A 17,276-nucleotide genomic window follows, 5' to 3' on the forward strand; every position below is an offset into this window, starting at 1 on the left:
TCCTATTTATCTAAAAAAAGTTAACTAGAAGATTATGCCTTCCTAGTAATTCAAAGAAGCTTTGTAGTAGCATTTATTAATGTGCTGTGAGTTACCAATGTTGATATTCAGTGGGCATTTTACAGTCTTAGAGTGTGACTATTATTTTAACACATAGTTTGGAAAGGAGGGAAGAATAAGGTGAAGACAGCCTTCGGTACCTTGGAACAGAGTGATGTTGTAAGCTCAGTTGCTTCTCAAACCAGGAAGGGCAAAGTCGATTCTTCTTGGGCCAAGTATTCCTGCCAAATTAAAAAAAGGACAGTATCACTCCTCTGTCTGAACTACGTGGGTAGCAGATCACATGCAAAGCAGCAGTGGTTTTTTTATGTTGGTATTGTGAGCACATGGCATGTGTGCATCCCACACCACTGGGTGGTAAACAGCTGAGGAAGACTGCTGTGAGAGAAATCTACATGTACATAGCTTCAATGATATAGAGACACAAAATGCCCCCTAACCTTTAAATTTTTACCTACATCTAGGGATTTAGTTGAGTCTGATCTGTTTACAGTAGCTTATAATGTACTGGGATCATTTTAAGTCTCACAGGTGAAGGAAATGAAACTGTTTTTTGCAGATAGGGGTCGTAGAAAGCTGTTTATGATGGAATGTATTGTTTTTATTTTTATGTGCCAGGTAAAAGTGGGAGTATTGATTGGTACTAAGTGCATTGCAAATTGAGTTCACAATCACTGTCATGAGAGACTGATAATTGCAGAGAAGTAACACAAGAGGGAAGCTCTGCTCAAGTAATGAACATGAATTCTTCAAAGAGGAGAGAGAGCTGTGTTGTGCCTTAAGAATCAAGGAGACTAAGTACAAGGTTTGACGGGGCTGAGCAGGAAGAGAGTCCAAGTCAGATTGCAGGGGTGTGACCAGCCAGAGCTCCCTCCCACCTGTGACTGGTAGGCTTTTTGTAGCTGAAGCTCAGACCTTGGGAAAAGAGGGTAGGGTTACCTAACACATCAACAGGCAAACCTCCTGAAGGGCCCTGATGATGCAGAAAATGGCCTTCTCACTCTCTAAGACCTCCTGTGTAGACTTGTTCCATGACCCTGGCAATCAAAGCTCAATGATATTAAAGTCAGTGATTGTAATCCCTTTAGATTTTTAGGATTTAACTTTTCCTTTCCCTCTCTTAGATGTCTACTAAAACTGTGTATGTTTAAATAACAAAAAGAGTTGTTTGCTCTTTTAAAAAATGTGGATAGTGATTTAAAAGTGGGATAGGAGATGTGGGGTCTGATATGGGTGAAGGAAAACAGTGAAGTTTAAACCAAAAAGACCACTTACTACCCAGATATAACTAGAGTTAATACTTTGCAATTTTTTCATTAAGGTATCATTGATACACATAAAGGTTTCACATGAGCAACAGTGTGGTTACTACATTCACCCATATTATCAAGTCGTCCCCCCGCCCCCCGCCAATACTTCACATTTTTCAAGACAGTTTTCTATGCTTAGTTTTAAATGTATTTGACATACTTTATATACAATCAACAAAAAGCTTATATACTCTGTACTTAATATGTTATGAGCATTTCCCACTTCATACCTTTTTGGGGGTAAATATTTAAGATAATATTAATTAAGGTAATATTAAGGGTAATAATGCATAACATACTACTGTATTGATGATCTTCCTTTAAATGCCTAGCAGTAGGTGAATGATTAAGTTGATGTTTTCATTCATTTAGTTAATAAATCTGTGAATGCCATTGTGCCTAAACTTTGTGTTTTAGATTCTTTCTTTCTTTTGTAATTCATTTGTTTATGTCGTTTGCCTGTTTATCTAGTAGATGTTGCAAGTGTTTCTTTTGTAACTGACGAATATAAAACTGGTTTATATATAACCCTTATATATGAAGGGCTGTATATAAATCAATTTTTGTATGCATCGGTATTTATTATGGTATAGAATTTTTACATTTGGAGTTGTCAAATCTATTGCATGTTTCCTTGGTGAACTTTTCACTACTTTTAAAAATCTTTTTTTTTAAATTTTGACATCATTAATGTATAATCACATGAGCAACATTGTGGTTACTAGATTTCCCCCCCAATTAATTTTTCACTACTTTTAAGCTTAGGCCATCCTTCCTTATCTAGAGCATATATGAACAGTAAATATAAAAATCTTAAGATATGAAGAGGTAACATCTTTAATTTATCTGTAGTGGGTTTTAAACTGTGTCAAGGTTATACCTTTCCAGTAACTAGCTAATTTTTTGGGGGGGTAAGACAGCTTGATTTTATACATATATGGTATATAATATATATATAGTCTTAACTTGTTCTTAGTCCATTACACAATAGGTGCTTAGTTTATGTTGTTGAAACTTTGAATGGAACTGTTGTCCGTAATTCAACTGTTCTTGTACCCTGGCTTTTGGTTTCCATGAGACACCTTTAATTAGCCTTATAATACATTTCACCAAGGCTAGCTTGGTGTCTGAATGCTGAGTGATGAAGCTCATGTTATCTGAGAAGGCCTACTCAATGCTAACTTACTATGGCTTATTTCAGAGGGAGTGCCTTTCCATTCATATTGGCCAAGCTGGCATCCGGATTGGGGATGCTTGCTGGGAACTCTATTGTCTGAAACATGGAATTCAGCCGGATGGCATTGTTCTCAGCAGTAAAAAGGATCAGTTGGAAAGTGCTAGAATGGATAAAATAGATGCATCTTTTGATACCTTCTTTTCTGAGACAAGAGCTGGGAAGCATGTGCCCAGAGCACTCTTCATGGACCTGGAGCCAACTGTTATAGGTAATATAAATTTACATTCCAGTGCACTTTTCAGGCCCACAATCAAAACAAACACACCAAGTATCCAATGGTGGGATTATCAGATTATACAAATCTATCTAAATGGCGACATGTGGACCTTTTCCAAATTTAGAGGATCACTCGATGGCACTTATGCTGAGCAGCATGGCAAACACACCCAGAGGGAAGACTGGTGTAGCCTTTTTGTGTAGCAAAGCAAATTAATTCTTAATTTCTCAACACACATCTATCATAACAAAACTTTTAATTTTCTCCTGGATTTGAAAGCCAATTGCCAGAAGCTTCTGACAAACAACCTGAAATTTTGCATTAGCTGCTTATAAAGGGTAGACTATTTGAAAATGATCCCACAGAGGCAAGGAGCCAAATAAATCTAATTGTGGGGAAAATCAGTACAATTCTATTATGAACAATGGCTGCCTTTGTAGTATCTTGTGCAAAAAACACTTGAAGTGAAGCTGGAGCAATCCTGGGTTGAGAAGTGGCCACAGTATGGAGAGGAGGGTGGATTTGGATTTGGAACTATGTATTAATTAGTTATTGCTGTGTAATAAACTAGCTCCAAGCTGAGTGGCTTAAAACAATAATAATCATTATTTTGTCCATGAATCTGCAATTTGGACAGGGCTCAGAGGGGACAGCTTCTCTCTGTTCCATGTGGTATCAGCTAGGAAGGCTCAAGTGGGACATGGAGGATCTGCTTTGAAAATGGCTCATCTACTTGGTGGCCAGCTGTTTCAGGCTGTTGGCTGAGAGCCAGGCCAGGGCTGTGGGGGACATGGGCCTCTCTGTGGGCTGCTTGGGCTTCCTCACAGCATGGCGCTGGATGCCAAGAGCAAGCATTCCCGTGAGAACAAGGCAGAGGTTCACTGTACTGTAATAACCTAGCATTGGAAGTCACACGACGTCACTTCAGATATATTTACATGGTCAAAGTGGTTACAAAGATCTACCCTGGAAGGGGTATAAGCCTCACCTCTCGATGTGGAAATAGATAGGTTCTAGAAGCACATGAGAGATGAAAAATCTTGTTGTGGCCTCCTTTGGAAAATGCAATCTGTACATACTGGACTGATTGGAGTCCATTTCCCTGTCAGAACAAAGTCAATCCACCAGAACAGTGGATTGATGTCAACATGAAGGAAAAGTTAGAAGGTTTTATTGAAAACGGAAGTTACAAATTGTCGAGGCCAAGATGCTTCAATGAAGATTTAGTGTTTACTCTGCTGGATGCTGTGAAACAATTAAAAATAAGGAGACATTGATAACTTCAAGAACAGAGGACACTAGTACAGAGGTGAGGAGGAGCAATTGCGGTATGTTCTGATTTGAGTTGTAAGTATCCTCAGAGAATACCTGAGTTTTTGTTTCAGACACATGGGAGTTAGCTGGAGTCTGCTGTCCTAGGAACCTGAGCAGGGTGGAATATGTCCCCAGAGGACTTAAGTAAATGTAGCTGAAGAAGCCATGTGAGAGTCCACATCCCAGTATTAGGATTATTGTAGCAGACATTTTAATTTGTGCCAATGCACCACAGACACTAGGCCTATGGTAGGCCTAAGGCCCAAGATCAGAAGCTAAGCAAGTAAGAGAAGAGACAGGCAAAGACCCAGAAGAAATTCCCTAATCCTTTAGAATATAGCCTGCTAGGAGGGTGATTTTGAGGGTCCTGAGCTGTCCAAACAAAAAGGCCTAAGGTCCAGGGTTTAGGGAGGAGGCCCTGGTTTTCCTCATTATGTCCAGCACACGTGCCAGGCACTGTTCTTGACATTGGAGGCACGTATAGTCTCGGTGTTCATGGAACCCACAGAGTCAGGTGCAGACCTATAAAAGCCAAATAGGGTGCTTGAAAGCTGACTGGATAGTCATCAGATGTCTACTCCTGAGGGAACAGCATTTGCAAATTCACAGAGGTGTAGAGGAACATGCAGCCTAATAGTTCAGTGTGGCTGGAATGGAGGGTGTGTGCAGGAGGGCAATGAGAAAGGAGTCTGGGCCATGGGCCTGGTAGCAGGAGTCAGGAATTTGGACAGAGAAAGGACCTTGCAGGGCACAGCTGTAAGGGATGGAGATTCAAGTGGAGAGGAGCTAAATGGCATTGGAGGTGAGGCAGCCAAAAAGCCATCAAATAATTGTGTTTAAAAACCATCAAAGCCCCTGCAGATGCTGGTTGAGGATGCTGGGCCAGGCACTGAAGTCTCCAGACAAAATGCTAAATGGCAGGAAGTTAGAGTGGCAGTTTGGTGTGCATATGAAGCAGGCTTCTTTCGGAGTATACGGTTGGGTTTAGGAATTCATGGTCATATGCAGGAGCGCACGGTGAATTGAGAAAACTGTCTTGCTCTTAAAATATTAGAGCATTTGCTCTTAAGCAGTGAGCTTCTCCTACTAACTATAGATATCTGGTGCCAAGGCCTGGGAAGCAGATTTGCATAAATACATGCCATGAGGCCAGTGTTATTATTGCTTTGTGTAACTGTTGTTATGTGGGCCGTGTACCATTCCCTGTGAACTTGTTTAATCCTCATAACTCAGTAGGGCAGGTCTTGTTAATATCCTGCTCAGTGAGATGAAATAATTGAGGCATAGATTTGCTAAGTAACTGCTCTGTAGTCAAATGAGGAAGGCAAGATGTGAACCCAAGAAACTAATTCATGAACTCTCGCTGTAGCCTACTTAGCCCTCTAACACTGCTGTGTGACTCCTGAGGATTTGTGCTGTCAGGGCATTCGAAGGTGGGGGATTGGGTCCCAGACTTCACACACGCTGTGTTCTGCTGTCTTCTCATGGTACCCGGGGTTTGAAGGCAGTGAAACTAAGCATGAGTTGCACTGGTTAAATAAAATACTGCCAACATCTTAACACCAATTTCTCTGCATCACACATTTATGTGAACTGCATTTGAGTCTCGTGGGTGTTTGAGTTGCCATATGGGCCTTCTTTGTTAAAGCCTCTTTTAAAGTATGTGGATACTACAGATTGTCATGCCTTTCCAGTGTTGGTTGGCTGTTTGTAGATAGAAATAGTTGTCTTAGAATGCCAAGGTACCATCAGGTGTGTAGTGGGTTAAATAGTGTTTCCCAAAAATCTGTGTTCACCTAGCACCCCAGAATATGACTTTATTTGGAAATAAGGTCTTTGTAGATGTACTTAGCTAAGATGGGGTCATACTGGATTGGGGTAGTCCTAAATCCAGTGACCTGTGTCCTTATGAGAAGAAGACAGGAAAGAGGGGGTACCTGTGCAGGCAGAGACTGGGCATGTGGCTGTAAGTCAAGGAACCCAAAGCATTATCAGAGTCACCAGGTTCTGGGCAGAGGATGGAATAGTCTCTCCATCAGAACCTCCAGAAGGAACCAGCCCGGCCCACACCTTGATTTTGGACTTCTGGCCTCCTGAACTGTGGAAGAAAAAAATGTCTCTCGTTTGAGGCCACTGAGTGGGTTGTAATTTGTTATGGCAGCTCTAAGAGAGTAACAAAGGGGCATGATGAGAAAACATACTGTCAGTTTATAGGGAAATGCTGGTTCCTTTCACTAGCCTGAGGAAGGCTGGGTCAGTAGTTTAAATTCATCCCTTTCCCACCATGTGGAGGGTAGACCGGGGGTCAGGGTACAGGGCTGTGCATGGATCAACAGGGGGCTGGCAGCTGAAGGGTGTGAAGCACACTGACCCTCTGGCAAGTACCCCTCCCTCTTCCACCCCGAGCAGCTCCTGAATGGAAAGGAAGACACTGCAAACCACTATGCCCGAGGTCACTGTTCTGTGGGGTCAGGGATCACTGACCTCGTGCTGCAGAGGATCCGAAAGCTGGCGAGTGGCTCCCTTCTCCTTAGGCAGGACCACACCCAAGAGCCTGGGGGTCTGCAGGCACCTCCCCAGCAGCCCCTGTGTTTTCTGGCCTCAACGTCACACCACCCAGCCTGCACCCTGGAGCCTCCTGAGGCTGTCACAGTGGGGAGGCGTCCTGGTGTTGGCTTTGAGTGGCTTTGCTACTTACGAAGGGGAAAAGTACCCTCTTTACTTACTGTAAAGCCCAATCTTCTTTTTCTCTCATTAGACTTATGAGGAAACGTTTTATTTCCTCCCTCCCTCACAGCTTTATTGAGATATAAGTGACGTGTAACACTCTGTAAATTTAAAGTGTACAGAGTGATTTGACACGTGTATACACACACACACACACACACACACACACACAGTGAAATGGTTACCACACTACAGTTAACCACCCATCTGCTCACATGATTACCTTTCTCTCTTTTTTTATTTGTAGTGACGATATTTAAGATCTGCCCACCTAGCAACTTTCAAGTATATAATACAATGTTTTCAACTACAGTCACCATGCTGTACATCAGATACCAAGAATCCCAATTCATCTTGTCACTGAAAATTTGTGCCCTTATACCAACATCCCCCTGTCTCCCTGACCCCTGTGCCCCTGGCAACTACTTTCTCCTCTCTCTTTCTACAAGTTTGGCTTTTGATTCCACATATAAATGAAATGATACAATATTTGTCTTCCTCTGACTTATTCCATTTCACTTAGCACAAAGCCCACAAGGTCCATCCGAGTTGTTGCAAACAGCAGGATTTCCTCCTTCATATTGACAGTGCCCCATCTACTCTTCTGCTGCTCATAGTTTATCTTGTTATTCAAGACTTCCAAAGCATGTGAAAACTTGTCATTTCCAATAGTGACCACTGTTTGTAAAGTTAGCTCAGGCAACACCCCACAAGATGACTCTGTTTACTAACAGTTAATTCTTCTCCAAGGACCTCTGTCTGGAGAATTCCTTGCCCAGTAAACGTTTTGGCATTTGGCATGGTCCTTAGGCAATGCCATGCCTTCACACAAGCACAGTAGGCTGGGTATAGAAGTGGTATGTATCTACTGGGAGGGAAAGTGATAGTTCATCATTTGCTAGTCATTTTCTCTTCTTTGTTATTGGTAAAGACCTTGCTTTAGATCACATACAGATAAATCCATGGAGGTCAGTGAACGACAGTTGAATGTTTATGCTTAACTTGGAGTAACACTCCAAAGTGCTTCCCCCACAACAGAACTAGGCCCTCGAATGTGTCTCCTCATGGATGTTTGTCTGGACTTGAGCATGGTAAAACCAGTCCTTTCTGAAGGTTTTTGTTTTTTTTTAGGAACTTGTATAGCCACCACCCTGGCTTCTGGTTAACTTGGCTGAGTTCTCACATCTCATCCACTTTCCCTAGGCAGAACAGTGCAGTGGGCTGCAGGGATTTTTGATTTTCCGAAGCTTTGGAGGAGGCAGCGGATCAGGATTTACATCCCTCTTACTGGAACAGCTCTTGGCAGAATATGAGAGGAAGACGAAATTGGAGTTTTCTGTCTACCCACCCCCAGGATCTCCAGTGATGTCATAGAGCCTTACAACTCTATCCTCACCACCCCCTTCACCACAGAGCACTCGGACTGCACCTTCATGGTGCACAATGAGGCGATCTATGACATTTGCCATCATAAACTTGGTGCTGGATGCCCCTCTTATGCCAGCATTAATAGGCTTTAGGTCAGGTGGTATCTTCCATCACGGCTTCCCTACGATTTGAAGGGCCCTTGAATGTGGACCTAATTGAATTCCAGACTAACCTAGTACCTTATCTGAGAATACATTTCCCCATGACAACCTCTGCTCCCATCATCTCTGCTGACAGTGCCTACCATGAGGAGTTCTCTGTGTCAGACATCACTGCTGCTTGCTTTGAGTCATCCAACCAGCTGGTCAAGTGTGATCCTCGCTTGGGGAAGTATATGGCCTGCTGCCTACTCTACAGAGGAGATGTGGTCCCTAAGGATGTGAATGCAGCAGTTGCAGCCATCAAGTCAAGGAATTCTATGCAGTTTGTAGATTGGTGCCCCACTGGTTTCAAGGTAGGCATCAACCCTCAGCCCCCCATGGTGATGCCAGGGGGAGTACTGGCCAAGGCCCAGTGGGCTGTCTGCTTGCTCAGCAACACCACAACCATTGTGGATGCCTGGGCCCACCTAGACTACAAGTTTGACCTCATGTATGCCAAGGGGGCATTTCTACATTGGTACATCAGAGGAGACATGGAGGAAGGTGAGTTCTTAGAGGCCAGAGAAGATTTGGCAGCCCTGGAGAAGGACTATGAGGAAGCAGGGCAAAGTCTCTGAGGCAAATGTGACTGATGGAAATGAACATTAAGCTGAAGGGACATGCTTTCTTTCCAAGACATTATACATTAGTGGGTAGAGTTGCCTTGATTGCAAGAAAAAGGAAATTAAATCAAGCAAGATCCCCAGCTCCACCAAGAATTAAAGGGGCAGTGTTAACAAAGAGCACATTTTTCCTTCTCTGTCCCTGGGATCCAGCACTGCTACTTGGGAGCCTGCAAGGTTTTTCTTTATTCACTTTTCTATTTGCTTATTAACATTCATTAAACATTCATTAAAAAATTCTTTTAGTGTATATCCTCGAAATTGAACTTATGAGCATCTGCCACACATAAGTGTTTTTACCACTTCCTGGATGATGAAAAGACCATAGAACACCTCACCTTCGTTTACTACCCTTCTGCCTTTTGTGTATTGTTACATTATGGTTTGATGCTCTGTGTATTTTAAACCCTACAGACGTTGATTACTATTGCTTTAACCAGCACCGTTTGCTTAGATTTACCCACCTGCTATGTCAAAGGTACTCTTCATTCCTTCCTGTATTACCATACTTCCATCTGGGGTCATTTTATTTCTGTCAAAATAACTCCCTTTTCTATTCTTACTGTGGACCTGGGGTTGAGAGGACGTGACATTTGACTATCCAAAGAGTGAGATGGCCTGAGATGAGGATTTATGTGCTAGTTATATGCGACCTTGGGGCAGGGACCCTCTTAGTACCTATAGGATCAGGCATAGGTAGGTACTCAAATGTCTTTTAAATTGAAAAGTGCCAGGAGATGATCTTATCCACTACTTTATTGAATACCACCCATGTGACTTTACCGTTTTATGTTCCTCTTCAGTCTCTCCGTAAAATCAGGTTGGATCTTCATATACCCTCTACCACCGCAGAGGAAAAATGCGCCCCTTTCTAGGGCCATTTGTTGCTTTTGAACCTTCGCCATTTGACTTACCTTCTAGAAGATTGCTCCTTCAGTCTCCCTTGTATATTCTCTCTCCTTTTCTTCACTGATTTGTTTTCTTCTCCCTACCAGTATGTCAAGGTCCCCTCATTCAAAACAATCAACCCTTTTTGCTGGATTTTACTACTCCCATAATATGCTATCACATCTGTCCACTCTGCCAAACATTTCAAAAGGATATGCATTCCATACCACTGCCTCATCCTCTGCTTACTCCTCAACCTTTGTAACTTGGTGTCTTCCCCACCATTCTACAGAAACTTATCTCGGAGACCACTGATTGTACTTTATTTATTAAAACAATGACTCTCAGCTTTCAGATTTCTTGACCGTAAGCATTTGGTTATTCTTTTTTCTTGAAACTTGTCCTTTGACTCTTGTGGCCCTACCTGGTTCTCCTCCATCTGACATCTCCACGGACTTCTCTTTGGCACTGTCTTTTCCTAGTGGAGACACCTTGGCCCTCTTCTCTGGCCCTTATGTATCTTATTCACGACCTCTGTGTGGGGGACATTGTAAACTCTAAATTTTCCTTCTCTCTTGAGTTTTATACTAGAATTCCCACTTACTTGCTAGACCTTTCCTCCCAGATGTATTGCCTACACTTAAACCTCTAAGGATTTACCAATTTCCTCAGAATAAATCTGCTCTTCCTTAAGGATTCTCTGCTTGCCTATTTGTGTCATCATCTCTCATAAGCACATTCTAAGTGATGCCATTTTTCACTACTGTCTCTTTCTTGCTCTCAACATAGAATAGGTGCTGTCAACTCTACTTCTGTAATGTTTCAGGCATCCATTGCCTCCCCTTTCTTCCCAGTGCAGTCATCCTAGCTCAGGTCATCAAATCCTCTTTGTAAGTGGCATACCAGTCTCTAAATGCTTTTCTGCTTTTCACTTTGTCTTCCTGATCCACCTGTGACTGAACATTCGGAAGCAGAACTTGGATCATTCTGTTAACTCAGTCAAAGCTTTAAAAAGTCCCCATTGTTTTAAGCCTAAGTTCTGAACTCCTGCGCATGGCATGCAGAGCCTGTGCCAACCAGTTCCTGCATAATTTCCAATCCCATCCATTACTGCGTGGTCCTGCAGTCCATGCATCCAGTGGAACTGCTTGCCATTCCCTAAGTCATGGTTGCCTCTCTCCCATGCCTCTGCTCTCCTCTCTGCTTTCCCTCTGTGACCATGTGATGTAATGCCCACTTCAAACCCAGTTCGAACATTGCCTTTTCCATTGCCCTTGGAATCCATTTCCATTGCCCCTTGGAATCCATTTACTTTTACCCCAGGATTTAGGGATAGTCAAGATACAATCTGAATGTCTCTGTCCATGGAAAATATTGTAATAAATACTCACTGATAAAATATGCTTGTTTCATGTGCATTCCCACATAGCGCTTTCAACTATTTCACTTTTATGTACATGTGTTATTTCTCTCTTCAGACTGAAGGGCACCAGTGAAATGCTTAAATCACTGCTCAGTTCATATGTCTTGGCATTCTGGAGGGCATTTATGAGTGCGCATATTCATACACTCAGAAAAGACCATTTAGAGGTTTTGTTTTTAAAATTCTACTAAAATAAAGATAAAAACCTAATTGTGGATTAAATTGTTAAAATTCAGCTTGTGACTTAAGTTATTTCTAAGTTTACCAAACTTAATCACTTTTAAAGGGAATATACATGAGTTTTTGGGACCCTCTGTAATCCCTTTGCAGTGGCAAAAATTAGGGAATTTTTGGTTCCTAAGAGCAATCTTAGATAAATGCTCTTAGATATCTTGGACTGTATTGACAAATTTAATATGTTTTCTTTATTTTTAAGGTCTTTGTCTGATGAATCTTGCCAAATGCCAAGCTGATCCAACATGACGTTTTTCTAAGCTTTGTGTGGAAATGAGAAAAACTAAGATTTTTTGTCTAAATGTATTCCCTTTTTAAAATTTTGATAATAAGTTCTTTATTTTCTGTGACAAATGGCCTTTCTTTCATGAAGGTACTGTGATGGCAGATGATAGTTTTCTGGGTTTCCTTTTTTCATGTTCTTACTCTGAAAAATGGACAGTCCTACCAGCACCCTAAATTGATTTTGACAGCTAACTGTCCCATGAGGCCCAAATGTCTGAGAGCCACTGCTCCTGTCTGTGGAGTGTAAAATCAATTTACTTTTCTTTAAAAAAATACTTTTTTTTTTGGAGACTTTGTTTAAATATGTGGCTCATAAATGGGAACAGTAAACACCAACTTCAGGACTGATGTCTCCTCTGGAGGATAGGAAGGGATTGGGGAGGGACAAGACTCTCTCAACCGATGCCTTCATAATGGGTTTCTTAAACTGGTCAAGAGCTGCACAGATTTAGCTATTTGATTCTCCATATCTTCCTGTGTTTAAAATATGTTAGACTAAAAATAATGCATGCAATGCGTGGACCATTAGAGCTCACAGATGGCTAGAGAAATGTAGGCATGGAAAGCCCAGGGAGGCAGGTGGTCTGTCTGCTATTAGAGATGGGCCATTTGAGGCTATCACTGAAGAGTCCTTCCCGAGGCCACAGGGCAAGAAGAAAGTCACAGCAACTTCTCTACTTATTGGCCCAGGATGACAAAAAGCGAGTCTGAGGGTCTGGGAGAGAAAGTGACTCATTCAGCTCTGGGAGGAGAGAGGGCCTGGGATGGACTTTGAGGGCTTAGGATGCTGCTCCACCAGTGGTGCCTCCTGTCACCTGCGGGGCTGGTTTCAGGTGGAGGTTGCTGGGCCACCTCTCCTGGGTGGCCTGCTGGTCAGGACCCACAGGGTGGAATGTCTTCTGGAAGCCAGAAGCCCTGAGTTCTCATGAAGTCCTCCTTGCCCCTGACCTTCTGCAGGAGATAGAGAGATGGCTTCCGTGTTGACTCACAACCCCTTGCAGATCTCTGAGGTTACATTCCCCCCAGGTCCCAAAGTGGCCTTGCCTCAACCTAGGACTCTGAGAACTGGACAGTGTGTGAGCAGCATCAGGAGCCAACTCGGCTTGAGGTCACTCCGGGGAAACCCACTTCTCTGAAAGCCACTTCGGAAACCACTTTGCCAAGACGAGTTCTGCAAATGGTCAATCTGCTGGTATTTCCCAATTTACCAAAAAATTATTTTAAAAAACACTTTATAACTTTTGCAGAGATCCACATCAGAGGAGCTGTTTTACCAGTTTTTGAATATTCCTCTGAAGTTTCCCTTGTCCACTGAAGGTCTCTGCCTGTTAGTTTTCTGGAGGTGCCCTGTAGTAGCTGCGGTCACCTCTCCTAACGTTGCACCACAGCCTGACAAGGAGGAAGGTTCCTTGACTTTTTTCAAATCATGTCAATGATTTGGGGAAGGAGACCCAACTCATTTTGAGATTGAGGATTTGTACATGTTTCTGATGGCAAGGGTTTTATGAAGTACAGATGGGCAGGTTTCTCTCTTCTAATAGATTTCCAAGGTAGGCTAATCCTTTAGGGACCTCATGTAAGGGAATCGCATGGTATTTGTCTTTTTTTGTGGCTGGCTTATTTTATTAGCATAATGTCAAGGTTCATTTATGTTGTAACATATTATAGAATTTTCTTCATTTTTAAGGATAAATAATTTTCCATTGTATATATGGACCACTTTGCTTATCTGTTTATTTGTTGGTGGACACTTAGGTTTTTTCCACATTTAGTTATTGTGGACAATGCTGCTATAGAAATATCTCTTCAAGACCCTGCTTTCAGCTCTTTTGGGTACATACCCAGAAGTAGAATTGCTGAATAATTGGGTAATTCTATTTTAGATATTTTAGGAACCGCCATACTGTTTTCCATAGCGGCTGCAGCATTTCACATTCCCTCCAATAGGGCACAAGGGTTCCAGTTTCTCCACATCTTTGCCAACACTTGTTATTTTCTTTTTTCTCTCTCTCTCTCTCTTTTTTTTTTTTTTTTTGCTTATGGTAATGCATTATTGTAGTGCTAATTGCACTACATTTCCCTAAGGATTAGTGTTATTGAGCCCAATACCTTGTGCTGTGCTTTATTTTTTAGTCTTTTTTCCCTCTGCATTTAATTTTGAAAGGTTTCTTTTGAAGTTCTCTTATAGCTCACCAATCTTAGTATTTTTAAGTGTGATTAATGCCACCCACTGTATTTTTAATCTGAGATATCATAGTTTCATGTATAGAAGTGTGATTTGGATCTCTACTTAATATGTACAGTCTTTCCTCTAGCTTTTTAAACAAATGGAATAAAGTCATCATTACCCTTTTACTGTACTTGCCTGCTAATTCTAACATCTGTGTCAGTTCTGCTTCAGTTTCGATAGATTGACTCGTACACATTCTGAGTCATATTTTCTTCCTTATTTGCATGACTGATGACCTTGATGGATTGTAATTTTACCTGGTTGGTTGCTGAATAGTTTCCTATTCCTATAAATGTTCTGGGGCTTTGTTCTGGGATGCAGTTAATCACTGGGGTACACTTCGATGCTTTTGAGTCTTGCTTTTTAAGGTGCCTTAGGCAGGATTCAAGCAGTTTTTAGTCTAGGGATGATTATTTCCCACCAACGAGGCATGGCTCTTCAGGGCACCCTACCTGATGCCCCATGAATCGTGGACTTAAAGGTGCTTCTGGCTGGCTGGTGGGAACAGGCATTAATCGTGGTCCCTGCGAGCTGAGTGTTATTCTCTCTCATCCTTTAAGGTGGCTCTTTTCTTGGCCTTCAGCCGTTTCTTCACACCCATTTGATGATTAATACTCTGCTGAAATGAAGGTCCCTTAAGTGGTCTTTCCACAACTTTCAGGCCTCTGGGGTTTCTCTCGGTGTTGCCTTTACTCTATGTCTACTGGGCCAACTCTGACTGTGTCGGTCTCCCTGGACACTCAGCTCCATCTCCATCTCAGGAAATCTGCTGCCCTTACCTGGATGCTGCCTGCCTGTCCCTGACATGAAAACTGTCTCAAAGTAGTGTCTTGCCAATGGGTTTCAGCCCTGGGCAAGTTCACTATGGATTCCATGTGACCAAAGAAATTACAGTAGAATGTTCTTGGGGTGAAAGGGTTATACCCAACTTTATTTTCACAGTGGCAGGTCAATCACTAGAATCCCATCCACTCAGAGCGAGTCTGCATGCAGCAAGCTGGTCTCTGCCTCTGGGCCTCTCTACCCATGCAGCCATCTCAGTCTCTGTCCTTGGCGCTACCACCACCCCAGCCTCATCTCTGCTCACCTGCAGCCTTGCAGCCATACCACCATGTTGCACAGAGCATGGGGCAGGGCTTTTTATATAGACTCAATAACCATGTATTGCCCACACATGTATAGTGAGCTAGCCGACCAGGGCCAGATGAGAATCCTGGCCATAGGAACCTTCACTTTATGCACACACACAAATTATTTTTCATAGTTATTGATGGAAATGTAGCTGCCAGGGAACCCCAAAGGCCAGACATAGGAGATGGCAACTGCACACACTAAAGAACTATGGTACTGGCTGTGTGTACAAATGTTGGACTAGATTAATATAAGATAAATATCTGGAAATTGGTTTAAAAGCAAAATGTCAGAGCCTTGGTCTTTATCACTTTTTGTATGCATTTAACAAAGAAACTTCTTACATACCAAACACACAGACAATAGGAGAAAAGACTCAGCAGCAGTCACTCATAAGGACCAGGAGATACATCTAGAGCTCTGAGGGAGAAGCTCAGGGTTTCTACTTTTCCACCCAGTGCTCACCATTAGATGTTAATCTCTAGGTCTAATAGAGTAAAATACCATTCTTTCCACAAATAGGAACTGATGTTTATTATGTGCATGATACTAAGAGGGAAAATGTGGAATTCTAAGTGCAACAAGCTCGAGATATTCTTAGGAGGGAGAAAAAGTAAGATACAAAAAGTTAACTGGCATGGCATAGCTATTAGAACAACAGTGTGGCAAAAAAAAAAAAGTAAAATCGGTATGCAAAGAGGTCTTTGCATCCCATGTGCATTGCAACATTATTCTCAATAGCCAAGACATGGAAGCAACTTCTGTGTGTGTCCACTGATAGAAAAATGGATAAAGAAAATGTTTTATACACACACACACACACACACACACAGACATAGACAGAGAAATAAACTATTACTCAGCCCTAAAAAAGAAGGGAATTCTTCCACTTCTAGGAAGGTACCCTAAGAATGCAGCAGCCCAGTTTGAAAAAGACAGATGCACCCCTATGTTTATCACAGCACTATTTACAATAGCCAAGAAATGGAAGCAACCTAAGTGTCCATCAGTAGATGAATGGATAAAGAAGAGGTGGTACATATACACAATGGAATATTATTCAGCCATAAGAAGAAAACAAATCCTACCACTTGCAACAACATGGATGGAGCTAGAGGGTATTATGCTCAGTGAAATAAGCCAGGTGGAGAAAGACAAGTACCAAATGATTTCACTCATACGTGGAGTATAAGAACAAATAAAAACTGAAGGAACAAAATAGCAGCAGACTCACAGAACCCACGAATGGACTAACAGTTACCAAAGGGAAAGGGACTGGGGAGAATGGGTAGGAAGGGATAAGGGTGGGAAAAAAGAAAGGGGGCATTATGATTAACAGGTATAAAGTGGGAGGGAGCATGGGGAGGGCTGTACAACACAGAGAAGACAAGTAGTGATTTTACAGCATGTTACTATGCTGATGGACAGTGACTGTAATGGGGTGTGGGGGGGGGACTTGGTGAAGGGGGGAGCCTATTAAACATAATGTTCTGCATGTAATTGTAGATTAATGATAACAAGAAAATAAAAAATAAAAAAAGAAGGGAATTCTGTCATTTGAGACAAGACAGATCAGCCTGGAGGGCATTAGACGAAGTGAAATAGGCCAGACAGAGAAAGACAAATACTGCATGATCGCACTTACATGTGGAATCTAAAAAAGTCCTAGTTTCCCCTAAACAACTTAGCACATTGTCGATGGAAGAACATCAAAGAAGTCTTTCTACATCCTTAAAGATTCTCATATGCCAGTCCTAGCAAATCTGTTGTTCAAGTTTTCTCTCCTATTCCCATGACTGAGCTTTGGCCTAGAACTTCCTAAGCCTCATAGTGGTATGATTGATGTGAAAATTCAGGATATTCCTATTAAAGTTTAATTAAAATTAAAATAGTACTTGTGAAAATTTAGGATATTCTTATTAAAGATTAATTAAAATTAAAATAATTCTTGTTTTTAGGCCACACTCAAAAAGAGGATGGGTACTTCCCCTACCTCCCTTCTCTTGGTGACACTTACCTTTCCCTTGGG

At 42.0% G+C, this 17,276-nt stretch overlaps 1 protein-coding gene and 1 long non-coding RNA gene across 2 annotated transcripts in view; both read left to right on the forward strand.

Moving 5' to 3' along the window:
• Positions 1–17,276, forward strand: part of LOC118968925 (uncharacterized) — a 28,920-nt gene that overhangs the window by 921 nt on the left and 10,723 nt on the right. The window lies entirely within an intron of this gene.
• LOC140848090 (tubulin alpha chain-like 3) lies at positions 2,512–9,243 on the forward strand. Its single transcript, XM_073230373.1, is given in 5 exon segments — positions 2,512–2,824; positions 6,510–6,653; positions 8,073–8,210; positions 8,213–8,380; positions 8,383–9,243. Coding segments are annotated over 5 exon segments (1,392 nt in total). The 3' UTR covers positions 9,012–9,243.

The sequence above is a fragment of the Manis javanica genome, chromosome 2 (genome assembly GCF_040802235.1).
Source record: "Manis javanica isolate MJ-LG chromosome 2, MJ_LKY, whole genome shotgun sequence".
Taxonomy (NCBI): Eukaryota; Metazoa; Chordata; class Mammalia; order Pholidota; family Manidae; genus Manis; species Manis javanica.